This window comes from Brienomyrus brachyistius, chromosome 6 (genome assembly GCF_023856365.1).
Source record: "Brienomyrus brachyistius isolate T26 chromosome 6, BBRACH_0.4, whole genome shotgun sequence".
In the NCBI taxonomy this organism is placed as follows: domain Eukaryota; kingdom Metazoa; phylum Chordata; class Actinopteri; order Osteoglossiformes; family Mormyridae; genus Brienomyrus; species Brienomyrus brachyistius.
The window spans coordinates 19,549,034-19,576,029 of record NC_064538.1 but is presented as its reverse complement, the minus strand read 5'-3'; the positions used below and the strand labels follow the sequence as shown (position 1 = coordinate 19,576,029).

The 26,996-nt window shown below is 45.1% G+C and overlaps 3 protein-coding genes across 5 annotated transcripts in view; 1 reads left to right on the top strand and 2 right to left on the bottom strand.

The window, feature by feature from the left end:
• Positions 1 to 4,742, top strand: part of LOC125745216 (metabotropic glutamate receptor 7-like) — a 112,897-nt gene extending 108,155 nt beyond the window's left edge. The window contains exons 10-11 of one of the 3 annotated variants that reach the window (XR_007398598.1): positions 271 to 426; positions 3,020 to 4,742. Coding sequence is in view for 1 of the 3 variants with exons in the window: in XM_049017827.1 (XP_048873784.1) it covers positions 271 to 320 (50 nt within the window). In the remaining 2 variants the exon portion in view is untranslated. Of the gene's footprint in view, positions 1 to 270 lie in introns of all 3 variants that reach the window. The other 2 variants (XR_007398597.1, XM_049017827.1) reach the window with 2 other exon arrangements.
• A 4,279-nt stretch (positions 4,743 to 9,021) lies between these two features.
• mmp9 (matrix metallopeptidase 9) overlaps positions 9,022 to 26,996 on the bottom strand; it is a 278,561-nt gene continuing 260,586 nt past the window's right edge. The window contains exons 2-14 of the mRNA XM_049017725.1: positions 16,282 to 16,522; positions 13,961 to 14,199; positions 13,725 to 13,873; positions 13,500 to 13,628; positions 13,180 to 13,353; positions 12,889 to 13,062; positions 12,569 to 12,742; positions 11,962 to 12,117; positions 11,448 to 11,646; positions 11,213 to 11,352; positions 10,976 to 11,126; positions 10,751 to 10,854; positions 9,022 to 10,034 (exon numbers count right to left, since the gene is read on the bottom strand). Of these exons, the coding sequence (XP_048873682.1) occupies positions 9,910 to 10,034; positions 10,751 to 10,854; positions 10,976 to 11,126; positions 11,213 to 11,352; positions 11,448 to 11,646; positions 11,962 to 12,117; positions 12,569 to 12,742; positions 12,889 to 13,062; positions 13,180 to 13,353; positions 13,500 to 13,628; positions 13,725 to 13,873; positions 13,961 to 14,199; positions 16,282 to 16,422 (2,055 nt within the window). The 5' untranslated portion in view covers positions 16,423 to 16,522 and the 3' untranslated portion in view covers positions 9,022 to 9,909. The remainder of the gene's footprint in view (positions 10,035 to 10,750; positions 10,855 to 10,975; positions 11,127 to 11,212; positions 11,353 to 11,447; positions 11,647 to 11,961; positions 12,118 to 12,568; positions 12,743 to 12,888; positions 13,063 to 13,179; positions 13,354 to 13,499; positions 13,629 to 13,724; positions 13,874 to 13,960; positions 14,200 to 16,281; positions 16,523 to 26,996) is intronic.
• LOC125744889 (uncharacterized) lies at positions 16,750 to 19,603 on the bottom strand. Its single transcript, XM_049017174.1, has 3 exons — positions 19,228 to 19,603; positions 19,026 to 19,191; positions 16,750 to 16,753 (listed from the first exon to the last, which is right to left on the bottom strand). Exons 1-3 carry the CDS (start codon positions 19,559 to 19,561, stop codon positions 16,750 to 16,752), a joined length of 504 nt encoding a protein of 167 aa, XP_048873131.1. The 5' UTR covers positions 19,562 to 19,603.

The window sequence follows — 26,996 nt, the reverse complement described above, 5'->3', positions numbered from 1 at the left end:
ATATTGTTCATAACAACACAACGTACCATGTGGTTCCTCCTGCCTGTGTAATGGCCACATTCTTGTCAGAACTGTCTATGTTTCCACAGAGCTGGAAGCAAGGAAACATGAAAGAAAATAAAAACCATTCTGATGCCTAAAAACCACATACATTTTCTCTAAGGGCGAGTAACTGAGAATCCTCTGCCGATTTGAAACGGGCACTTAAGTTAAGGCTTTTTTTTCCCCAAGACTTTAAACATCACGCCTGTCTTCTCCTCTAATTCACAGGTCCGGCTGCAAAGAAAAAGTATGTGAGCTACAACAACGTTGTGAGCTAAAGTGACTCTGTCGAAGGATTAAAGTGTTGAGGCTTTACCTCCTGCTCCCGAATAAGAAGCAGTGGAGGACCCCGGCAGGGTGTGGCCTACTCAGCTCCGAAGATTGGTTTGTGTTAATTTCTTTCTCTTTTAATTTGCTGTTGTGTTTCCACATGCAGGAGGAAATGGCGGGTCATAGTGTTAGCAAAGTAAAAAAAAAAATGTATAATAAGGAGAAGCGCAGAGAAAAAAGGGTAAATGTCTGTCGAGATATAAAGTGGAAAGTGGGGTGTATGGTGCAGGACAAGGTGCAGATGCTGACCAGTTTTACATCCATGCTGCCATCAGAGCCGTGTCCAGTGGTCGAAGTCGTGGTTGTGACACTCGCGCTGAACAGCGCCTTCTCCCACAGAGGTTGTGCTGGTGTCACAGGGACAACTTAACTGTACTTACAAACCATAAGATTTCCAACCTTGCTGTGAAATGTACAAGGTTTTTATTTATTTATTTTTTATTTTACATTATTTTGACCATTTTATTTTCATATGAACACATTATTAAAGCCGTGCTCGCCTGCTGGAAATAGTAATTCTATTCTTTTTAAAAATGAATATTTATGTTAGGAAATTGAGAACTATGTATGCCACATAGTGGTGTCAGGGTAATAAAGGGTACATTAATCTTAAAATGTGTTCCCACGGACCTCAGAAAACTTTGTTTCATTCAGCGCTCTCCAGTCAGCTTCACGTAGTACAGTTCTGCAAACGAAACACTCCGCGGTGTTCAGCTAGCATGTGTCCACGCATGCCTGTTTAAGTTCAATGTGAAAATAAATTTCAACGGCTTTGCCATCAGCCAGATAACGGTAAACCTATTGTTTTCACTTTATTTGTTGTTTCAGTTGTTACTTTAATTTCCTCGGAGTTTCTTACTGACTCATTACAATGAGAAAACGTAAAATTAAGTTTATTTCTATATTAAAAATGAAAGCATGTATGTTTTCTACTGTTGTTCTAAGTATGTTTATGTTTATGTGCCTGGTCTGTGAAAGAGGTTTCAGTTTGACTGATCATGCAAGTGTATTGTGGTTTTGTCCAACCATGTGTAAACATGAAATAAAGCCATTTTGTTATATTTTCTATTCCCAGCAAAAGAAAAAAAAAAAAAAAACTAAGATGTAAAACTGTCAGTTTGTTGGTAGATTTGTTTTACAGACTGTTCTGAAGTGAGAGGTATGGGGGGCAAAGTACTGGAACGAACAGGTTGTTTATGTGTTGTTTGATATCTCTGACTGTGAAACTCACCAACCAATGACAGGTAATAATAATTAGTATGACAATTCGTTATGGTATTGATTCTGTTTTGGATCTTTGGCTATGGTTTCGTTTGTTTTTGAGTCACACAATTACAGATCACAAAAAAAAGATTACATTGTAAAAATAAACCATAGATCTCAGTTCCAAATAGAAATGAAATATCCATTCTTCCATCCATACATGCTTTTCAGCCATCCATTTCCCAGCATCCATTTATCTAATTTAGGCCACGATGATGTGGGGGGGAAACCTCCCTTATAGATTGTAAGGCAGGGTAAACTGGGCATGATGCCAGTCCTTCAAGCAAAGTCCTTCAGTCAAATTTCTTTAAATCAAAAATAAGGAGATGATCTCCTTCATTAAACAAATTATTAAAATATATGACGCAGAAGCCCTTCTGTAACCACGGGCAAACACTGATAAGCATTTGCTTAAGAATAACAGAATCACAAGACAGCAAAACTATACGCTCTGCAATGTGCAAAAACATAAGCGAGTTTCAAATTCGTTTAATCTGCTTTTCAATTATTACATCATTATTGCAGTTCCCTGGCGGTATTTGATGGTAATTAAACAAAACTGAAAAAGGACTATGACCCTGAATGTCTATTACTCCTCTTATAGAGGTTCGGTGTATTTTTCGATCTCCCTTATGCAGCCATGAGACCCACCTAGCCGGCATAAAACAGCCCTAAAACCCACTCTGGCCTCACGTCAGGTATTTACAGGATCTCACCTCCACCCCATCTCCATCTCTGTTTCCCTGTTTGATGTCCTCATGGAGGGGATCAACAGCCTGGCCTCGGCGGTCGGGTGTGATTGCCTTCAGCCGACTTCAAGCCAAAGATAGCATGCTTCTGTTTGCACAAGCATTTTCATACTGCAGCAACCAAAACTGTCGGGTAAAAAAAAATCAATCTAGTGAAATAAATTTAAATGAATTGAAATTAATGCGTCTAAAATCGGATTGATTTAACTTTAGACAAGTGCAGAATCCCTTTAAGAGGACATTTACCATTCCGATTTCAGAAGCAATCCCTTAAATGGCTATCAGCAGGCTTATTCTGTGAGTCAGTGGCCTTTAAATCTCTAATATAGTCTAATATAAAACTTATGGGAAAGTATTTTCGGTAAAATCACTACATTCAGAATTAATATTGTATATCATGTCTGCCTGAACATGGATTAGATCAGAGATCTGTATGTATATTTTTCTGAATTAACTTGATATTTGCCTGACTATTTTTAGTCTTTAAAGGGATTCGGAGCATTAAGAAGTATGGAACACAATGTGGTGTACATATTCATGGCTCTCCGGCGAATTGCATGAACCAGATCTTTATAATATTGTTTGTTGGTATTGACATTCGCAAATAAATATATGTTTTTTAAATTCATGTTTAGGAAATAAGTTCCCATTGTTGCACGAGTCATATAGCAGCACAGATCTTGGATACAGGTATTGCCTTTTGGGACGGCGTGCGATCGGGCATAATTGGTGAGTAGCGGCTTATTCCAAAACGCTGCCTTATAAGTTATGTCAAGAGGAGCGTGGATGCATCAGAAAGCGGAAGAATGCGCTCCATTGCCGGCAGACATTCACAGCGCGTGTGCTCATCGGATGTGACAGGGTGCCACAGTGATGTGTAAAACTCCAGCACAGACGCCAGGACACACTGCCGGGTACTGATGCATTTAAAACGGACTAAAAGCAATGCGATCGACGGAAGACCGAGTGATGAAAAACTCACGGACTATTAAACATCAAAACTGTGCAATGAAGGAATTACATACAAAACAAAAAGCTTCAGAAGAGTGTTTTTTTTTCCACGGTGTTGTTTTACGGAAGTGTATATTTATCAGCCGAGCAATCAATTAATCAACCAATCAATCCCTGACAATATAATTGGCACAGCTGGGAGCAAGTGGTGGCCGCTCGTTTCTTTGTACTGCGTTCGTGCCACAACTGCGGGGTTCATTTTCTGCCATTTGCTTTGCACAGTTAATGGTTGTGTGATAAGTGGGTGAGACAGGATGTGCTGTTTAGTGAATGAGAGAGAGAGAGAGAGAGAGGGAGGATGGGAACGAAAAAAAAAGACAGACACCCATGAGTCTATCTCGAGGGCAGAAAGCAGTTGCCAATCTGGAGAGCACTTCCTTCCATTCAACTCTACTCGTTTTGTATAGAAAGCTCAGCAAAAGCCATTTTGGGGGGAGATTACCGTCAACTATTTACATACCATTTGCTGAAGATAGATGATTAAGTAAAATAAAAGATTGTTTTTTAATTAAGTTATAAAGTAGCACTTTTTTTCCACAACGATGTTCATGAACTGTTAACGAAGTGTTAGATTTTTTATTCTCCCCCGTCTTTCACTTCAAAGGTGCTTCGCTACTGCCATCTTGTGGCCGTGAGTGAGACTCATGTGTCGAGTATGAATCACACCCCCCCACTAGGTGAGCCCTCCCGTGGGTGCCTCTGTCTCTGAAGGCCAGGATCGTGAGTTGCTCTGCTGTGGACCAGCATCACGAAATTGTGTAACCATGGAGGGACATTGCACTTTTATTCACACACACACACACACACACGCACACACACACACACACACGAGAAGTGTACTCATATCTTTCTGGGGACAATCCATTCATTTCTGTTTCTATGGGCAAAACTGTAATCCCAATGATGACAACCTTAACCCAGCCCTGACCATAACCACAAGTAACTAAACAAAATACAAGACTTATGGGGATTTTTGTTTTTTTAATTGCAGTCACAGACTTTTATAAAACAGAATTTCCCCTCATGGGAACCAGAAAAATGGTCACCACAATGTCAAAATAACAGTTTTTTATACCAATCTGGGGACATTTGGTCCACACAATGTAATGTATATCTACACACACACACTTGTTTGTCTAAGGTAATTACAGTGTCTCAGTTGGTGTCCTCTACGAAAAAAAGATTGGTGTTCCAAGACTTGGACTAACAGCAATGTATCAAATCGCTCTGTTCTACTCCTCCACAAACACAAGGGAAGCAATTCCTACATATCTGCAATGTGATTGTTTTTTGTCAGAACAATTGTAAACAACATTGACAAAAGCCTTGATTAAATATTTGACTGACTTTGCCTCTGAGTTTCTTGACTTAAATTTCTATTGCAATAACTCAATGACACATCAGAGTGGACCGAACTCCAGAAATCACCCTTGTTAAGCTAAATTTCTCTACCGAAGTGTCTAGAATTAAGTAAAATTGATGGTAATGAACTAAACCTCTTAACAGCCCGGAAATTGCTCTGTCATTAGCTTAGCTGTGGTTCAAGCCCGGTTCAGCTAAATGGTCTGTTTTTGAGTTTAAAACACAGCTGCATGTAAAAAACAGAAACTAAATTGGCTTTACTATGAACTTGGTAATACTGAATTATATTTTCTTCATTGAGAAATTTCTTCACTGCACTTTCAGTTCCCTCAAATATGTCATTGGTGGTATATACAAAACTTAATACAAATGAGCCAATGGTCAAACGAATGTGAAATTACATCAAAATACAAAATAAAATGCTAGTCTTCATACAGTCCACTTTCATTTAGGCTAAGAACAATCAATAAAATATGCTATTCTGCTTTAAACGGCGATGGACACGAATTCTGTGACCACTGCAATGCTCCTTTTTTGAATAGTCTATAGCTAGCTTATTTACAGTGTTTGTGTTGTGTTCCAAGAGATACCTAATAATATCTAATTTGTCACCACAAGGGCATTCAATGGAAATGAAGTTGATAAGAAATATTTTTTTGTTATGGTAAAACATGCATCAATGCAAGGCTGCAGAAAAGATCAGTTTTCGTGAATGTTTTTTTTTTCTTTAAAATCGTAAAAACAGGATAAGCGACTTATTTTTGATGTAGCCTAATAAACATCAGCCTTTGTAAATACATATGATTCTGTTCAAGGTTTCATCAAGGTTGCCTCCGCAAAACAACAGCCTACAAGCTGAAATATAAGTTTGAGTACTGAGAAGGTTATTAATAATATCTGATTTTGGGATGTGTTTGACTTGGAACTCTTTCCCCTTGAACCGCAACTGAATCATAGGCAGAGCAGGTTTGAGATAAGATGCGGGGAAAGCGTGACCTCTATTGGTCATTTCGGTGATTTGTAAAGGAACACAGCAACGGTGTATATTAATTTAAAAAGGCACTTAAATAAACATTTATTTATTTATTTAGACGCGTTTGTCCTAAGCAGCATTCAAGCGAAGATCCGAGAAAACAGTCCCTGAAACAACCGGAGTATTCAACCATGTGATAGTACAATCAGGGGAACTGTCCTAAGATGCCATCCAAAGACGCTGAGCCACACAAGAAGACCGTGTACTTTAAACTACGGGCACAATGGGTTTTAAGAAATCAAGTGACTTGTCCTGATTTAAACTCGATTTAAATTTAAAAACTCTAGGTAAAGTAACGGCACCGCAATTATCTCAATGTTTTGCCAAGGTGAGTTCTGTCTCTGTGGGCAGAAATGATCAACAACAAAGTAGGTACTGCCTGAAGAAATACCGCGACAACATAAAGCACGAACGAATGGAGACACAGAGTAGTAACAATTAAGAAGCCACCCACCGAGAAAGAACAAAACGATAAGAGTCGCAACCACTGAGACAACAAAAACAAAACGGATCCTTACGGGAGTATAAAAACTAGTACCAACAAACTAAAATTACCACGGAAGAAAGAACAAAATACGTAGAGGCAACTATTCAAACTTAGCCAAGGGCCGCTATCCATGATTTGAACAAACACCGACTCCTGCATAAAAATTCAAACAAAACCGAGCAGCCAGTGTTAGGGATGGATAATTCATTAAGTTACTGGGTCTTCCTGGGACACTTCCTCCATCCATCTTTATACCTCAGATCCAGCCCAGAGCGGTGGTGACAAAAACAGAACACTAAAAGAGCGGAATACATAATGGTGAATGAAATGCATGTCCATATCTGACCAGGTGAGGGCAGTATTTCCATAAAATTGAATCGAAACTTTTATTGCAACACAAACAAGTTGGTGGAAATTGTGATTAGGTCAAGTTCTGCTTTCTGCTCATACTCAGCACAGTGACGTAAACTGACATGCAATATGGACATGCATTGTATTTGCCAGTGCAAATACAAAAAAGTTTTTGTACTTTTGAGGGTAAAGTTACTTGTCACTGGGGCTGTACTCCCAAGGGTCTGCCAGATGTATCCTAGTTATAGGTAAATATACCTTTAATTTAAGGTACAGAAATGCACTCTGAGGAACATATTTGTACCATTGGGGGTGTATTAATATTACGTGTATTTTGTGTTTTGTCTGTATAAATCTGTACCAGGGATGTATCCTTTTTCTGACAGTGTGGAAAACACTGTTGTGGCAACAGCTCGTGTGCTGGAAGTGAGGGATCCAAGATAAAATTGCTGATCCATTTGGTAGTGCGTTAGATGTAAATGAAGTGGAGCTCAGTGTCAGTTAAGATGGAGGTCTTGGATGTAATGTGTTCCAGTCTTAATTAATCTAGTCTGGCTGTCCCCACTACTTTACCAGACTGTAATGGAGGTCATGAGGATGCATAGAATTGAATAAGAAGATGTTGAACTTCCTTTACCGTCCGAGGAAGTATAGTCTTTTGTTGTGCTTTCTTGGTGATGCAGTCCGTGTTCGTGAATTGTGTACCATTTCAGAGAGCTGAAAGTATATACGCCAAGTAACTTAAATGAGTTTGTAATGGCCATTTGTGGCTCATTGTTGTAGACGGTTGATTTTAAGTTCTGCAAACTTTTTACTAGCATTACATTGGCCTGACAGGCTAATTTGTGAGAAATATTGATTTTAGTAAATTAGCTTCATGAAAAAGAAAGCAGTGCATCATTTCAGGATCACACGTCTAAATAAAGTAATAAACACGTAGTGGCTACTTTGTTAGGTACGCTCACGTGGTACTCGGCACGACCCTCTTTTGTCTAGAGAATCACTACAAGGGTAGACAAGTTCAGTGAAGCTTTTCTCACACACCACAGTTGTATCGAGCTGTTATTTATGCACTTCCTGTTAGCTTTAACAAGTCTGGCCTTTCTTCTCTTTTCTCTCTCATTAACATGGTGTTTTCAGACACAGAACTGCCCCTGTCTAGATGTGTTTAGTTCGTCTCACCGTTCTCTGTGCACTCGAAACGTCGTAGTAAAAGAAAATGTCAGGATGGTGGCTGTTTCTGAGATGCTGGAACCACCATTTTGGGCATCGCCAATCTCCACTCAATATAATTTACATTTAATGTGTTACAGTGGGAAAAATACGTGAATAACAACATTCGAGGTAAATCCCCAAATCCTATTTTTTCTTGAGGTTCCACAAAATCAAAGGAGACCTCAGAATCAAATAGACCTCAGATGAATATAAAAAAATAAAGTTTGGTGTACCACCGACAACACTTCTTCACAATGTCAACATGTAATAAAACTTTTTATACTTTAATTTACACTCCCCGCTCTGCACGCAGATCGTAGTTAATTATATTAGTTAAAATGAAACAGGCATAGGCTTTGGTTGATTCTGCTTAGGCAGTAAGCTTTACAGTACCAGTGTGTCTCTGGATTTAGCTTGTAATGGTGGGATGGGGGTTTGGGGGAGGGGTCTGCGTAAGGGGGAGGGGTCTGCGTAAGGGGGAGGGGTCTGCATAAGGGGGAGGGGTCTGCATAAGGGCTACGTCTGTTCCTTACAGGAGAGTTTTTTGGACCCTATATAGTTGAAACTCTCTCAGTGCAAGTCCCTTTCCCCGAATTCAGTGGCTAGTCAGTCATTACATATCCACTCATTTCACATGGGTCACTCCCAGTGTGATCTCACAATGACTTACCTGCTTTGGTGTAAAAGTAAAGAGCAGCTATTAAGCAAAAAATATATAAGCATGTCAGTTTTGTCAGTAAAATCGTTTATAATGTGGTGCATTGTGCTAACGATGCAAAGGTTGTGGGTTCAAATCCCAAGGAGGATGCATAAATTGTAACCCATCTCTATGATGTAAGTCACACTGGATAAAGTCAAGTGTCAGATAAATGTGCTGTAGATCTGTGCAATGGCCTTTCTGTGATATCTGGTACCTGAGCACACTGTAGACAGATATAATTATAAGCATCAGTGGTCAGTTAGTGATCGGATAGATTATAAACAGGCATGTGCAGGGCAATTTTTGTTTGTTTTTGAATTTTCTGGGGAGGACCCCCCGAACTTGGAGCCCACAAACCCTTAACGTCAACATGTGATTTTAGTTGGGGGTCCCTAGCTCCAGTCTATTTTCATTTCAGGGTACCTGGTTAAACCCTAATCTAGACAATACAGTTACATAGATTAGGCCACAAGAAGCATTTAATTCAGTACACAAGTGATTTTTAATGAAGTCTTTCCTAAAACTGGAATTCTAACAGTGACAGAATGTATGTGACCTATTAAATAATCACAAGACTGATTTGTAACATGCGTTCCAGTGCAACAGTGAGGATCATTTCATTGTTATCACTTCACAGCACAAACACACAAAAATACACATTAACAATATAAAACGTTTTAAGCAGTCACGGTTTTCAAACACACATTGATCCTCTGCTCCAGGCAGGTGAATGCTAAGCAGAATTAAATAATCTGAAACCTCATGTACCGTCTTTGAACAGCAGGAGCTGTTCATGTAACCTCATACAACGTATATAACCTGCCTCTGATCGAGCTGGACTTACGGTGGGATCACATTGATCAAACACTAAAAATCGCCTAGGAGAAAATACATGTGATTTTCTCTGGATCCGTCGCTGTGTTACATACTGGTATAAAATTATTTAGCATAATTCAATAAAATACACAATACTTTATATAGTCGCACAATACTGCTTCGTAATCACGAGTTTGTACCGGAAAAGTGCAAAAGGTAGACGGAGGAGACAATCGACACTGTAAGGAAACAGCGGTTCATATGAAGAAAAAGCTATCGCCTGTTATAATAAGTATCACTAATTACACTGTATTGTTAAACAATACTTTAAAAAAATAAAACAAATTGTATCATCTTAACTACTCCGTTGGGAGTATTACAGAAGAACCCAATTATCTGGAAAGGGAGATTTAACTATTCCAGAGTTTTTCTGGAATGCTCTGTCATGTTCTAACCATTTTATTTAACAAAATATAGAAGGGTGTTCTGTAGAAGATGGTTTGGTCTGAGCTGGGTGCCAGAAGACCCGGACAGGTTGATTGGTGGTGCTTCAGAAGTGTTGGTGGGAGAAATCTGGGCATTTGAGCACGTCGTACTTCAGGTAGCCCACCCGGTCCACCTGCCTCCGTGAGTTCATCCTCCAGTAGAACCGATCCCGGCAAAAGTACGTGTTTCCTGCAAGAGATTATAACACAGTTATGGGTGGCCACTGCTTTGTTGCGTTGTGATGCTAGTCTGTGGACAGTTCAATTGCCATTCAAAATTTCAGCATGTTCACTGCTGTTCAAAGCTGCTAAGTAGTCAAAGAAAGTGCTCAAAGCTATGTATCCGGGTAGTATGTGCATAAGTACTTGGAGATACAAACAACATTAGAATACATGCAAATGACCACTAACACAGTAGGAAGTAAAAAACATTATTCTGTTCTACAAAAGGTTACGGATGTTTTATTGGATGGCTAGATGAATATCGATTCAGTGCCTAATCCTCTCCTCAGGGGCACCCCAGCCATTCCATGCGTATGTTACATTTCACCACCAGCTCAGTTAATTAGTTAAATAACTTCATGGGGTATTGATTGGCCGGACATGGTATTCTAATGGTAAAGTCAAGAAATACATGAATATATTTGATGGTTACTGCAAATACTCAGGTGAATTTCAGAGGGGTTTTGAAATAGATAAGCTAACTTACTTAGACAGATATAAACTTATTTTATACTAAGATTTTTATACAATAATTTAAATGTACTTTTCTTCAGCAGCCTAAAACTTTTGCACTATACTGTATATCCAGACTTATTAGCAGAGAAAACATCTGTCTGCATTCATCTATGCAAATATGCTGGGTATCTCCTCATGGTGTCACTGTTGAGTTTGCAGCATGCTCACCTTTGTATAGGAAGACGTCATGAGCATCAACCGGAACTCCTCCAAAAGTCAGGTCTATCAATCGGGGGTAGCCCTTGTCGATTATCTGTGTTTTCACATCCAGTCTGGAGGTGATGGGAAAAATTCAGGTACTGATGAAACCTGCTGTGCTGTTTCTGCTTAAGAGACACCCCCGCCCCCCGGAGAGCACTGCGATATCCGAATGGGAGAATACGCCGGACTCACCTCCAGTAGTTCTCCCCGCTGAACAAAAGCACCTTGCCTCTGCCGCGCTGCACAGCTCCCTCCACTCGCATTATGTTACTTGGCAGGCCCAGTTTTTCCAAGCTACGGGGGCCCAGAACATTCATCCCCGTGTACACCCAGAAGCGGCGGCCTGGGAAGCACAGGTAAGCCAGTGAGCCTGGACAGGAGGTACAGCTAGAGGCTGGGGCCAAGAAACCAGAGGCTTTTCTATAGTACCTGAGAAGACATACAGCTTCTTGGTGAGCAGGTCCTGGAAGGCGGAGTCAATGGTGGGTGGCAGGGCTGGCCACGTGCCCGATATGGAATACGGGCCATTAATTTCACCTTCCTTCTGGGAAGACAACCTCCAGTATTGCCTGCAAAGCCAGCATATTTGTTGAAATGAGACCGAAGGAGCATTGAACTCATCTTCTTGAGTATTGTTTTCCATCACAGTACTAGTTGATCTTACCCATTCTTGAAAAGATGCAAATCTCCCTGGATTTCAGTGATGCAGTCAAACTTGTCTACCTTGCAGGCATCCTGAGAGGGGTCGATAGGCTGTTGAGTAGGCAAGTCGGGGGTGGGAGTGGGTGTGGTTTCCAGTGAGTCTTCAGTGGTGACGGGTGTGACAATTGTAGTATTAGGAGGCGAGGGGCCAGGTTTTCTTCCTGAAAGAAAGTCACAGATGCAAATTTAAGATGAAATTATACATATAACACAGACTGTGACAGCTCAGCAAAGCTGACCTGCGTAGAATATGGAAAATGGCTTGTAAACCATGCTTCTATAATGTTATTTACATTTGATTTATTTCCCCGACGCTTTCATCCAAAGTAACATACATTTTTGTAAGTAGGATCAGACAGTCCCTGGAGCAATTGGGCGTTGAAGACCCAACGATCGAATCTGTACCGACATGAGATTCAAACTGGTCAACCTGCTGAGCCATACACTGCCCCCAAAAAATAGTTAAAGCATCTTACCATAGAGTTTCTGAATGCCCTGGATGTCATCGCTGTGCAGAGGGAAGTCCTTTATGTAGCGGTACATTGGGAACATGAGGGCATTTGTGATGTTAGAGTGCTCCAAACCAAGGGCATGGCCAAACTCATGAGCCGCCACCAGGAACAGACTGTACCCTGAGAGACGAAGTGTGATATGTGGTCATGCCCCGAAGGACCAATCACAGAGAAGAATGCATAGGCTGGTTCACTAGCCGGATTTTATTTGACATGCTTCCGCATTATTATTTTGTCCGAGAATCTGTTTATTGGATCATCACCACGCAGTATGACAAAATTCTGATTTCTAATCCCATCAAAATGACCACACGTTGAGGTTTGGTAGCAAATCTGAAACAGGCGAAAACAGTTTCACCTATACTTTACTTCCTACTTCCTTTTACCCATGACCCTACTTTCCTATCCTAGATGTGGGTATTGGGATGGGTTTTCGTAATTTGACAGGTAAGTTCTATAGATAGCTTGGCAATAATATGTAGAAAAATATTTCTGATATAAATATAAGACAAAATTGCTCAGTATAGCTGCAGCCGCTGGTGTTTTCTCTCTAGTTGTCCGTGTCGCTCACCTTGATCTGGGCAGAAGCCCCACTGCGTGTCCTTGTCGTAATTCTCTGTTGTTGCGCACCACAGTTTACCATCACCCCGGCCATCGCTGGTGCAAGAATGGTACGTCTTCTTCAAGAAAGTGAAAGGGAAGTGACAAGGCTCCCCCTCTGCGTTTCCACCAATCACAGCCGTGTCTGTGGTGGATAGGGACTGCAATGAACCTGCCTTTTCTCCAGATGTCAATGTTGAAAGTTTTGTACAATGGACTTGCCGGATAATACTCGTGCTGAGTGATAATTCACATCTGTGACAGGCTGAAATGTCTGTCATTTCGACTCACCTCGGTTGGGGCAAAAGCCATACTTCTTGTCGATATCGAAATTGTTAGTGGTGGCACACCAGCGGTAGCCATCGTCGCGGCCTTCAGTGGTGCATCTATCGAAGGACTCGCCAAGGAACACAAAAGGAAACTTGCAAGGTGCCCCATCACTGTTCCCGCCAATCGTATACAGATCTGAAGAGACAAAATGATGAGCACCTCACACTCACAAAGTATTAATACTGAACCTGCCCAAGTGACTGTCAGTGGATGGCAGAACCCGCAGAATCTAGACTCTCGACTTTCACTTACATTCACTGGGGCAGAAGCCGTAGAGTTCGTCTTTGTCATAATTGGCTGTAGTTGCACACCAAAGCATGTTATCGGAGCGGCCTTCTGTTGTACAACTGGAGTACGACTTTCCCTGGAATATGAAGGGGAATTGGCACATGGCTCCTCCCGCGTTGCCGAAGCGAGTCTTCACCGCTGCAGTAGAGAGAGTAATTATCACATGGTATGTAAAATATATATATATATTACATTCATGTATAATAAAAGAGTTCTTGCATCTTTAGTACTTTGTTTGCATTCTAAAAGGTTATGCAACACATAACATAAGGGTCTCCACTCACCAGGGCCCGTGCCCAGGGTCCAGAACTCATCATCGTCAAAGTGGGCATCACCTTGCATACCCTCCCCAGGGGGATAGGCATGAGCCAGGAGTCCATCTTTGCCGTCAAAGGGATAGGCGTCTCCATGGTCTGCAACAAAGGCACCCTAAGGATGACAACCGGGCCTCTATGCTTTCCTGGGACCCTTAACATCTAACTGTCTGCTATAGCCTGCATGAGCCTTACCTTTTTTTCCAAAGGACACCATGATGTCTGCTGTTCCATCGTATAGACGTGTGAAGGTCAGTGGGGTGACATCACTCCATACTTTGAAGGCACGAGCGATGGCATCGTCAATCAGAGACTCCTCCATGTCCGGTGAGTAGTTCAGGATCCTGCAGAACATAGTACCATCACACATTTTGTTAGCTCCGAATCAAAACCAGTGCAACTAAGACAGGCGAGTGCTTCTGCTGTCCTACCTATAAGTGATGTCTTTATGGTCCCATTTGAGATCTCCCTCAAAGGTCTGGTAATTTCGAACATCTGCAACCCCACAGCGAGGCTTCTTCATGGCGTTGATGGTAGCCGTGTCCAGCTGCCCTGTCTCCTCCAGGCCAAAGTTCTTCTGCAGCTGCTTCAGGGCTTTGGCTGTGGACGTCGACATTGGCATTCTGCTGCGATGCTGCACGTTCATGTAGCCAAAGCGTTCCAAGTATGCCTGCAGGAAAGACCACCCATAAAGTATGCTTACTCAGATCTTCAGCTGTACAACGCTACAAGTCATATCTAATTATACACAAATGCTAGGGTGTTGAGTGGAGATCATCCACTGAACCAATTAGGTAGGCAGAGAACAGCATATTTGTAATATTTAAGTTTCTCATGTTAACGAGAAGTCAGATATAAATTGGAATTGACGCTCAGCCAAAGTGAAGACATGTTTTCAAATAATAATTTAATGCAAACCATCTGTGCTGAACAGACACAGCAGACCCCAACTTATCCTGTCCTGGGGGGGGGGGTGGTCAAGTTAATGATGCTCCAAAAGATACCTGGACATGGGTGCCCCCCACAGCCCCCACTCCCCTGATTCTGTGGTCCATGACTGTGCCCTCTTGGGACCTACAGTGGTCACACTTATTTTTGCAGAGCAGTCAGTCAATTTCTGGCCAGCTGGAGTTAATTTAGATTGGTAACAGAAAAACACGATGAGCCCAACCTTCTGCTCATGCATCAGCTCAACACAAAAGTCTTTTTTATTGGCAAGAAGATTAAACTTTATGTAGTAAAAATAAAGATATTGCGTTCTGTGCCAATAAACTGTCAGGCTGCTTGGTTTTGTAGTTCAAGTTTAACTTTGAAGAGTGAGTTCATTTGGACAAGGACAAGTGAACATATTTGAAGTCTCTTGAACAAAACTACATAACTGCCTGACAGTGCCTCATTCCAGTGTTTTGTTCAGCTGTCTTCAAACTCAGCATTTCAAGTTATTAGAGCCAGTGATGATGCTGTGATATTGAGTTTAGTGAGAGTTTGCACCACTTCTCAGTTAACTTTGCCTCATGAATGACAGGAAATTCACGATGCTGAGAGGTGGAGGTGAAACTATTATTATTCTGGAATGTGCATTCAGTGTTTGTGTCACTGCAGGGGAAATGAGGTAAAGCTCTTTGTGTGAAACATATTGCAAACCATATTGCCTGCGGTATTTTTCTCCTACTCAACAGCAGAATTACAACACACTGAGCAGGCAACTTATGTGATGAGTAGATTTTTTTAATGCCCCACAATGCTCACTAGCATAAGTGTTTGGATGGATGGATGGATGGATGGATGGATGTATGGATGGATTTTGAGATGTCGAGGTGCTTATTTAGGAGTATAACCTGATACCATGATAGATTCTCTTCTTTTATAAGGTGCATTTTTCAAAACAAAAAAAAATGTTTTCTAATAAAAAAAACTGATTAATTCAAGATTGTTGGTGATGTGCAGCAGCTGAACAAGAATGCTCAGCCTCAAATGGTTGCAAAAGGCTACACATGACAGTGCAAAACAAAACAGATGGTGCTTAACAATACAAGAGAGTACAGAACGATGTGGATAGTGCAAAAAACAATGCAAACCTGGATGTGGTCAATGGCTGATAAATTGCAGTAACAGATCTATAAAGTTTCAAAGTTTCAAGTTGTTGTCATGTGTTCGTAGGAGCACAGGTAAATCCTTGTGCCACAGTTGCAGGGGAGGGGACAGGTGCATGCGGGGGGGGGGGGGGGGGGGGGCAACAGTGTAGTAAAGGACAAAACAGCAGTGCAATAAAAGGCAGGACAACACAAGAAATAAGGTAGCACAATATAGGAATCGTTGTAGCTACAGAAAGAATGCAAGAGGCCACAGAGACAGAAGAGCACAGAGGAGAGGAGTGCATGAACCAGCCCAGCTTTAACAGCTAATTTTGTGACATTCGATCCTTGGCATTAAGATTAACTTTCATGGCAACAACTTACTAGAGCAGATACACGGTACGAAGTAGTATTTAATATATTAATTAACCAGAAACAGAAGTATTAGTTACGCACTGATCCCAGTGTGTACTAACTTTGGTACTAAGTTACCGGTGCCCCACAAGTGAAGCGTTACTATTTTCATTATTACCATGTACACACAAGTGAAATAAATTGAGTCCAGCAGCATCAGAAGAGTATTTGCGAATGTCTGAAAAGCACAGGGGGCCCTAAGGAGCTTTGTGCATTGAGAGCACTATCAAGAAGATCGGAGGGGTCACTTTTAGGGTACTCACATTAGCAAACTCCTGGTCGTTCATGTACGTCACGATGTCCTCAGGGAAGGTGATGATTTCGGGCTTGCGGGGTCTGATGATTCTCCCCCAGCCCAGGGAGCAAGCCCCAAGCATGAGGAGAGCGAAGAACACAGGCTTCATACTCAACGCAGATGGGCGGATCAAGAAGGTGCGATGGTCAGACCTTAAACTCCTACAGGTAAACCACAGGAGAAGAGTTTTCCTTCTCTTCTGTGTCCTTATCTAAGATGATGTCCCTTCTGGTCTTCTGAGCTGCTGTGGCAGTATTTATGTAGCGGTGAGACTTAGTCACTTAACCCTCCCTCCTGTCAGCGGCCATGCTCACAGTGTGGGAGGGTGTAAAAATAACATGAATATTAAAGGGGCTTTCCAAGTATGTTTAATTTGTTCAGGTTTGGGCCATGGGGGTTGAAGAGGGTGGGGTCTGACGGGCAGGGATGATGGACGTTAGCTGAGTAACAGAAGACAGGAGGCACTAAATCCAAACCTAGCATTTAATCCACTTCTGGAACTGAATGAAGAGCAGAAATGGTCAATGGTATAAAGTGGAGATTAGTCTGACATTTACTTAAACTACTATTCCACAGTATCATTGAATTTAAACATGAAGTTTTTGGCAAGGAAACTGTTTGACTAAAAACAGCCAGGGGATGCTGTGTGTGTATACCTGCATGACTCAAATCACATACTCGTGTCGCTGTTATAAAGACAGGGCAACACCGCAGCGATCACCCTAAGTGGCATGTAGCATAAACAAGGTGGCTTGGTACATTGTAAAAAAGCACAGGGCTTGAAGGGAGACGTGTATTTGATTATCAAGCATAGAAATGGAGAGTTAGTATTTCTAGATGTCGACGTTCATATTCCCACAATGGCCATAACCCAGTTATAGCCACATACTGTCACGATCACGCCGGAGATAAGCGGTGATCGTGCGGGTAAGGAGCAGGCAGGCAAGCGGGATACGGGAAAACGGGGTTTTAATAAGGATAAGCGGGTCAGGGAACACTGGACGGCAACAGACAGCAGGAAACATCAATGACGGACCAGGGAAACCGGGGAGACCAGGACTTAAATACACAGGACTAATCAAAGTAACTAGACAAAGCAGGAGACGATCAGGGAAATACACGTGGGTAATCAGGGGGCGTGGCACACACGAGGAGCGGACGAGCCGGGTATGACAGAACCCCCCCCCAAAGGCGCGCTTCTCCGGGCGCGCCAAGGAAGGGGGCGACGGACGGGACGAGGCAAAACAGGACCTGAAAAACAAAACCAGAAATCAACGAGGGACAGGGAACAAGACAGACAGGCAAAACTGACACAGAGGCAGAAGCCAGGACAAGACATGACACAGGACAGGAAAGGCAGACAGACAGACAAGAAACGGGGACACGGAGGGAACAGGCGGAACAAAAGGGCCAGGAGTGAACAGAGGGAACCCAGAAGGACGAGGAGCAGAGACGGGAGGAACAAAGCAAGGGGGAGCAAAAAACGAAGGGGCAGAGACAGGCGGGACAAAGGCAGGGGCGTAGGGAGACAAGGAGGAGGAAGGAAGGGGAGCCCGAGGGAGCCCCAGCGGGCGACGGGAGGCAGCCGGAGGGGCCGCAGGCGGCCGGGAGGCCGGAGCTGGAGGGGACCTCGGAGGGGCTGAGGAGGCAGGGCGAGGGACCCGCGGAGGGGCCAGGGAGGAAGCAGGAGGGAGCACCGGGGAAGGGGACGAGGGAGCAGGAGGGGCCCACGGCGAAGGTCCGGAGGAGGGGGGAGCCGCAGCAGGCGGCGACGTCCGGCGGAGGGTCGGAGGTAGGGGCCCCGCAGGCAACCGAGGAGCCGCCGTCGGGGAGCCCGCAGGCGACCGACCAGGCTCTGGAGAGGGGAGCGAGGCGGGGTGACGAGGCATCGGAGAGGGACCCGCAGGCGACAGCCGACCCGGAGGGCCAGGACCCGCAGGCGCCAACCGAGCCCCAGCGCAGGCGAGGCAGGGCGAGCCAGGGGGCAGGGTGGGCGGGACCCCAGCCCTGCGTCTGTGTCCCCGCCCCTTACGGGACACGGACATCACGCCCCTCGGTCGGGGCCGAGGACGCCGAGGCAAGGGCAGAGGAGTCACAGGAGCGGGGCCAGGGACAGGAGCGGGGCCAGGGACAGGGACCGGAACAGGGTCAGCAGGCGGAGGGGGCGCCTCGGGAGCTGCTGCAGCGCGGTCAGGGGGCGCCTCGGGAGCTGCTGCAGCCCGGTCAGGAACAGGAGCGCGGTCAGGAACAGGAGCGCGGTCAGGAACAGGAGCGCGGTCAGGAACAGGAGCTGGCTGCAGTGGGGGCGCCTGCCCGGGAGCTGCAGCAGGCGGCTGCAGAGGGGGCGCCTGCCCGGGAGCTGCAGCAGGCGGCTGCAGAGGGGGCGCCTGCCCGGGAGCTGCAGCAGGCGGCCGCAGAGGGGGCGCCTCTGCAGGAACTGGAGAGCGGTCAGGAACAGGAGGTGGCTGCAGTGGGGGCGCCGGCCCGGGAGCTGCAGCAGGCGGCTGCAGAGGGGGCGCCTGCCCTGGAGCTGCAGCAGGCGGCCGCAGAGGGGGCGCCTCTGCAGGAACTGGAGCGCAGTCAGGAACAGGAGGTGGCTGCAGTGGGGGCGCCGGCCCGGGAGCTGCAGCAGGCGGCTGCAGAGGGGGCGCCTCTGCAGGAACTGGAGCGCTGACGGGAGCTGCAGCAGGCGGCTGCAGAGGGGGCGCCGGCCCGGGAGCTGCAGCAGGCGGCTGCAGAGGGGGCGCCGGCCCGGGAGCTGCAGCAGGCGGCTGCAGAGGGGGCGCCGGCCCGGGAGCTGCAGCAGGCGGCTGCAGAGGGGGCGCCTCTGCAGGAACTGCAGGTGGCTGCAGTGGGGGCGCCTGCCCTGGAGCTGCAGGTGGCTGCAGTGGGGGCGCCTGCCCTGGAGCTGCAGCAGGCTGCAGTGGGGGCGCCTGCCCTGGAGCTGCAGCAGGCGAAGGGGGCAGCGAAGGCGGCTGCGCAGGCGGTGGCTGCACGGGAGCGGGGTCCGCCGGCAATGGCGGCGACTCGGAAGTCACAGCCGAGGCTCTCCGGAGTTTGATTAGCCTCCGGAGGTCCTCAGCAATTCTCTCCAGATCTGAGTAAGGGGATTCTGGAGTGAAGGAGGCCAAGTCCTGCCCCAGCTGTGTGGCGAGTCTTTCCCCCTCCAGGGGGGCCTGTGGGGCCGGTTCTCCTATCACCCTCCAATAAAGCCCCTGGAGGGTGAAGTATCGGTCAGCTAGGACCATGGGTGGCGGCGGCAGCGAAGACGGCTGCGCAGGCGGCGGCGACCGCACGGGAGCGGGGTCCTCGGGTGGCGGCGGCAGCGAAGGCGGCTGCGCAGGCGGCGGCGGCCGCACGGGAACGGGGTCCGCCGGCAATGGCGGCCGCACGGGAGCGGGGTCCGCCGGCAATGGCGGCCGCACGGGAGCGGGGTCCTCCGGCAATGGCGGCCGCACGGGAGCGGGGTCCGCCGGCAATGACGGAGGGAGGTCCTCCGTACTGGCGATCGCCGTTCTCCTCCGTCTCCCTCGCTGGCGCCTGGCGGTTGCGGGAGGCGGCGCGATGTCCGTGAAAACGGACGGTGGAAGAAAGGCTTCCGGCTCCGGGTAGTGGAAGGGCTCCTCGTCCTCGTCCTCACTTGAGAGCCAGTACTTCCACGCAGGATCGGGGACGCGTGTGGTCGGCCCTCGGGCTGGAGGTAGGGCAGGTACCTCCCTCTCGTCCTCCGCCGGAAGCCAAAGCCTGGAGAGCGAGCAGGCGCCGAGAGAGATCGGCTCTTGTGGGAGCCTCTTCTTCCCTCTCCGCTTCTTTTTGGGGTCCGTCATTCTGTCACGATCACGCCGGAGATAAGCGGTGATCGTGCGGGTAAGGAGCAGGCAGGCAAGCGGGATACGGGAAAACGGGGTTTTAATAAGGATAAGCGGGTCAGGGAACACTGGACGGCAACAGACAGCAGGAAACATCAATGACGGACCAGGGAAACCGGGGAGACCAGGACTTAAATACACAGGACTAATCAAAGTAACTAGACAAAGCAGGAGACGATCAGGGAAATACACGTGGGTAATCAGGGGGCGTGGCACACACGAGGAGCGGACGAGCCGGGTATGACACATACAACTACTGGATTATTTCTAGGCTAACCCAAGAAACATTAACAGTTGCCGCTAGAGTTCATTAATTTTGTATTTTATTTGTGCCTTAAACATTTGTAATATGCATTTTAACTGTCCATCATATCTCGTGCCATTCGGACCATGGAGATACAAAATTCATCATGATGTAAGTTGAAAAAAAGGTAAGGCGCACCATATAGAACTGTTGGGAAATGCGGATAAACCTTGCGATATTCATGTGCTGTGACTCGAAAGACTTTGCCGGGCAGCAGTAGCAGGAAAATGATGAAACTGAATGATTACACCAGCCTCTTACGAAATATCCGAACGTATGTAGGAAATAAATCTTATATATTATATATCTTACATATGGAGAATTTTTGTGATTGATTTTGTTTCAGTCAAATAACAAAAAAGAATGTGGTTGCACAACAGTCAAAGACAATAGTTTTGAGTGGATTGAGTTTGAAACCATGTTGCATGTTAAAGTACCTGAGTGTGATTTTGGGTTAAACCCCTTTTAAGGGATCAGATTACAGTCAAAAACTTCTACCCGTTGATCTTCTAACCAAGTGTGTCTCATTCCTGCCCTCATGGACCCGCAGATCATCCTCATTTTTGGTGTTTTGATGACTGGGTTGTTATTCTGTTATTCAAAACTGAACAAGCAAACACATTATCTGCAGAGTGACAAGTCTTTTGTGTACTGAAATGTCGTAAATCCAATCAGGTGAATCTGAGTAACTTAATTTCAATGTTGTATTGTACTTCCAGATTAATGCAAAAAAAATTCTTGCACTTACATCACCCACCACAATTATTGACACCCCTTGTAAAGATTTTTAAAAAGGGTTAGAAAAAATCCACCTTTTGATGAAGTAGCTTCATGTCACACTGACAAAAAAAAAAACTCGCACCAAGTTAATCCAGTCTCCGTATTGCCAATTGGATACTGACATGTTTCAATTATATAAATTCCTCAAAATATTACACTACATCAGTGTTTCTCAGTCAAGTCCTCGGTGACCCTTCTGTGTGCTGAGAGCTGGGATGAAGCAAAAGTACAGGCTGCCTGGGAGTCTCTGAGGACTGGGTTGAGAAACACCTCTAACTGCTTATCCTGGTCAAGTCAAACTTGGAGCATATGGCAGCCAGCATAAGGCACAATCAACAGGTTATAGTAATGGCATTCTCGATCAATGTGATAATGAAGAAGGAGTTCGCCACCCCAGTGAGATAGAGCAACAAGTGTTCTTCATCAAGTGATGATCAAGCTAGAGAAATATGTTTATAAAAACAAACCAAACCAAACTGTCCCACAAGGTCCGCGATTCCCAGATTAACTGTTGCTTCATGGAAAAACACCTACGGAGCAGAATCAAAATCATCTCTAATGGCCATGGCTGCCAGGGGGTGTCCCACAAACAAAGAGCATCTGACCACAGGGGCTGTTGTTGAGGAATAAGCTTTTCATAGTTGTGCCAGGATTGCTACGCAAGCCGGCCTCGTGTTTGCTTAGGCTACAGATGTAGAACCTTCCACAGAGACTGGTGGACTTTTGCCAAACCAGAAACCTAGACACAGTTTGCTGACCCAATATTAAACTCTTCATGGTCTATTCCAACTGACCACCTACTCCTCTGATCCAACGTCAGCCTCCCTGTCTGAGGTTAAAAACACACCCCCAGATATATAAATAGAAACTGGTCCTACACATGTGCCACATTCCTACATGTAAAACAATGCCCAATGACCACATGATAACATACATTTTAATTACTAAAATAATTATGAACTTATTTCCCACCAAAACCCTTGGAAGTCATTTTTGCTATGAAGAACCTTACGGAAGGAAGTGTTCGGCAATGATCCCAAAACATCATGTACTGAAAATATGGTCTTTTGAAACACAAAAGGTTGTGTCAAGACATCCAGTTGCTTAAAAAACAATATGAGCCAGATCTATGCAGACTGGCATTGGTTTGCAACCTTGAGAAAGACTCAGAACACCTCATTGCAGACGCTGTCTGCAGTATGAGTGAGAGTTGAGGCGTGCTATGGTTCTGTGTTAGTGTTGCGCCGCTAATGAGTTGTTTATGTCAACTGGACAATTTCCAGGGTGTGGCCAATTGTCTGGATCATTGTTTGACTCACTTAAAAACGCCAGAGCTGCAATGTACCATTATATGGATGATCATTAGATGCTATGAGTACATGACTTTCATTCCATGGATGGCCAACTGACCGCAACGGATATGTTTTATAAATGCCACCCATGTTTCTAGACGCACTTTTAGAGACAACATTCCAACTCAAGGCAAATTTCTGTAAGACGATGTCCAAATTGGTGTACAGGGAAGTGTAGCAATTCATTTTTAATTCCTGCGTACCCACTGCAGGGCTGTGGTGAGCCTGGAGCCAATACCAGGAATCATGGTGGACAGGGGACACCCCAGTTCAATCACACTAATTTACTGAAATGCCTGTAGGGGAAAAGCAGAGTATCCAGTAGACACCTACACAAACACAGGGAGAACAAGTAGTCAGCACCCACCCACCCACCCACACATACACACACATGTTTGTATCCATACCTTTATGGGGAATCTCCATTCATTTCTATGGGAAAATGCCTAATCCCACCTATGACAACCGTAACCCCTACCCATCTGTAACCTTAACTATAACTAACCAAACAAAATACAAAACTTGTGGCATTTTTAGTTGTTCTTAGTCACGGATTTTTGATTAAAATTGAGTTTCCCCTTGTGAGGACCCAGGAAATGGACATTTGTGGGGACAGAACTAACTACTCATCCACCATGCCAGCCCTAGAGTTTCAACAATTCTTAAAAGTATACAGCCCTGGTCTGATAAAGCCATGGGTTACAGCGAATAGTGTATCTCAAGAAGCTCTACATTACCAGTACCTTCACTTTTCAGGTTGATACGGCTTTACTGAGGAATCAGTTTATCTAGACCATATTCTCCAATGGCAGAGGACAAGTGTCAGAAAAGCTACAGGGCTCTTACCCTATGGAACTGTCTGCCCATCAGTGTATAGGATACCACAGGGGATACCATAGGCCTCAGTTTTAAAATCTAGACTGAAGATCTACTGTTTTGATTTAAATCTAGTTAAAGATGCTGCAGACACTGCAGTCTCAACATGTATAATACTGGCTTGAAGCAGGTTGGCAGACATCCACGTGACATTGGGGACAGAAGGAAAGCAGAGAAATTTTTATTTTGGGACACAAATAGAGAAAAAAAAAGTGTGGAGGAACAAAAAACAGTAATTCCTGCCTCAGCAGGGGGAAGACAAACGAATGAAACCAAAAGACACATCCATCCATCCATTATCTACCGCTGAATCCGGGGTCGGGTCGCGGGGGCAGCAGTCTCAGCAGGGAGACCCAGACTTCACATCAGACACATCAGATCACGAAATAGCTACAACTGTGGAATGGATCAGGTGTCAGGGGCAAGTTTAACTGGCAAGGCAGAGAAGAAACACACTTACCTATATTATATGGACAAAAGGTTTTGGGACGCCTGGTCTTTACACCTATGGGAACTTTTATGACACCCCATTCTAAATCCATAGGCATCAATATGGAGCTGGTCCCCCCCTGTGCAGCTATAACAGCTGCCACTCTTCTGGGGAGGCTTTCCATGAGATTGTGAAGTGTGTCTGTGGGAATTTTTGCCCATTCATCCAGAAGAGCATTTGTCAGGTCAGGCGCTGATGTTGGACTCGTCCATCAGACTGCCAGACAGAGAAGTGTGATTCGTCACCCCACAGAACACGTTTCCACTGCTCCAAAGAGTCCAGTGGCGGCGTGCTTTACACCAGTGCATTTAATGCTCAGCATTGGGCTTGGTGAAGTGAGGCTTGCATGCAGCTGATCAGCCATGGAAGCCCATTCTGTGAAACTCCCGGCAGATAGCTTTTGTGCTGGGGTTAATGCCAGAGGAATTTCGGGATGCTGCAGGTACTGAGACATCAGAGCGATGGTAACTTTTTACTCACTTTACACCTCAGCAAAACCCACTCTGGTATGTTACATGGGCGACCACATCATGGCTGGGTTTTTATTGCTCAAAAACGCTTCCACTTTGCAATAATACCACTTACAGTTGACTGTGGAATATCTAGCGGGGAAGACATTTCATGGACTGACTTATTGCAAAAGTGGCGTCCTATGACATCACCACTCTTAAATTCATTAAGCTCTTCAGAATGATGCATTCTTTCACAAACGTTTGTAAACCTGACTGCATGGCTAGGTGCTTGATTTCATACACCTGTGGCAATGGGTCTCAATGAAACACCTGAATTCAGTGTGTCCCAATACTTTTGTTCAAATAATGTATATACCCTGCGGTACAGCAAGAATCAGGTGGACACAGAATCACCTGATTGCAGTCATCTGACTCACCATCCTGTAACGGACAGACAGTAGCCAAACCCACGTCTCACTCCATGTCTGCCTAACTTCCTTAATAAGGTACTTTTTTTACTACACTCTTTCAGATGAGGCTCAGGACCTCAGTTGCCCTTGGTCACTTTCCCAAAAGATAAAACACCTTTTTAAAATTCATAAATGTTAATGTTAGAGAAATATGTACTTTTTTTATTGTCATTTTGCTAGATGCCATTTCTTAGAAATAACACCCTGCAGCAGCTTGATCTTAATTTAGGAATAACCCTTCTTAAGAACTGTCGCTTGAATATTTCCACCCCATACATGGTGATAAACAATGTTGAATGTTATTTGCATGTCCTGTTTGTGTACCTTAATAAAAGATGCTGCGAGGGGAGTTCCTCTTTCGAAGTTGGCTGAGTTCGACTGAGAGGCTGACACCTCAAAGTCAGGACTGGACTTCCCTTGCAGCAAGTAAAAAGTCATCACAGCTGTCTGTGTTATTCTGTGTTCAGAGACTGGTTGGTTTCCAGCGTATCTTCAGAAGAAGAAAACCCTAACAGTTATTAAGGTGGGTTTTGGCTTGTTATTACCTAATATATTATGCTAGCATATTCCACTATTGTTACTTGAGTAAATGAAAGCATTTTATTGAACTTTTTGGGTTACTCTGTCAAGGGAGCACACTATGGTGTCATCATGATATACAGTACTGGAACAAACTGCCGGCGAATGTCCCTCAGCACATCATTAACGAGAGCTTGAAAAACAGGCCAAAAGACATGTCAGCATGTCACAGTGACCAGTAGTTGCTCCAGGTCATCATCCATTCTTAGTCTTATTCCCAAAGTGTGTCACCAGCATCCTGAACAAGCATAAATCCCCGGTGTCGTCTGTCAGATGCCTTACAGCCTTATCACCACATCACGATAATATTCAATGTCTAAGCAGTGCTTTTTAACAGGCGGCGGGATCATGAAACACAATAAAGCCTCTGTGTAATTAAGGCAAAGGATGCGGAGCAAGCGATAAAACAAGGCAATACAGAAGTAAATCATCTGACAGCTGTGTACAGTACAGGTCGGGTCCAGCACATTCCTACGTAGGCTGTCGTTGTGACTGGAATCGAGGATATAGGGGACAGGTGATGTCTGGGATAGGGGATGGGATTTGGTGCGGGGTGCTGTGTCTGGGCATTGCCAGGTTGGGACTGCGTGGGAGCACTTATGGCAACGGTTGTGGCTGGACTGGGGGTGGGCCAATCACTGTCACGCAGCAGCCAGACTGGGAGAGACTGGCGAACTATAACGGTGCCTCGGGCTTCAGCTCTGTGGGGTGACGCCTGCAGACCATCGCAGAGCTGTTTGTAATTAAGATTGCTCCCGTAGGCCGCAGCTGGAGGCAGACAGTCCAAGGCCGTCTCCCTTATGTGCCGCCTGTAAAAGGCTGGCTACCACGCTCCAAGCGGAGGATACCGCAGTCATTAAACCAACAGCCACAAGAGGCAGAGTCCAAAACAGAGGGAGGAAAATCAACAACAAAATTACTTTGGTGGAGTCCTTCTGTCTTTATGTTTGCACACCATTAGATAGTGATTTTATGTTCTACCAGATTCGTTTTGTCTGGTTGAGACATTGTTGACAAACAGCAGCGCCATTTAGGCCATTTAGTGCCAAGTCGGCATCAGTGGAAGTCTTCATTTGGACTGTTGGCAAACAGTCCACAAAGGTACGGCCCCTGTAACTGCCGGTGGAATTTTCTGGAATAATAATAGGAAACAGGAAAATCCCACTTCCTGAAAACTCAGAGCAGTTGAAACCTGCTGGGCAGTGAGTCAAAAAACTGTCTAAGCAGCTACTCGGAATGCTTGAGTGTCAGCAACACAAACAAACCAAGTCGACACATCCATTGTCATTCAGGTCACTTATGTTCTTCTGTATTATGCAGACCTCTAAATCAGTGTTTCCCAATCTGGTCCTCAGGGACCCACAGCTTTTTTTGCCCCATCTGAGCTTCCTGCCAGCTGCCTGCCCAGCTCCTGAGCAAAAATGTGGACCCCAAACACTGCTCTAAATGAATAAAATGCTTTTCTTGAAAGCGGGAAGAACCTTATGACTATAAAAGCCAAAATGAAGCAC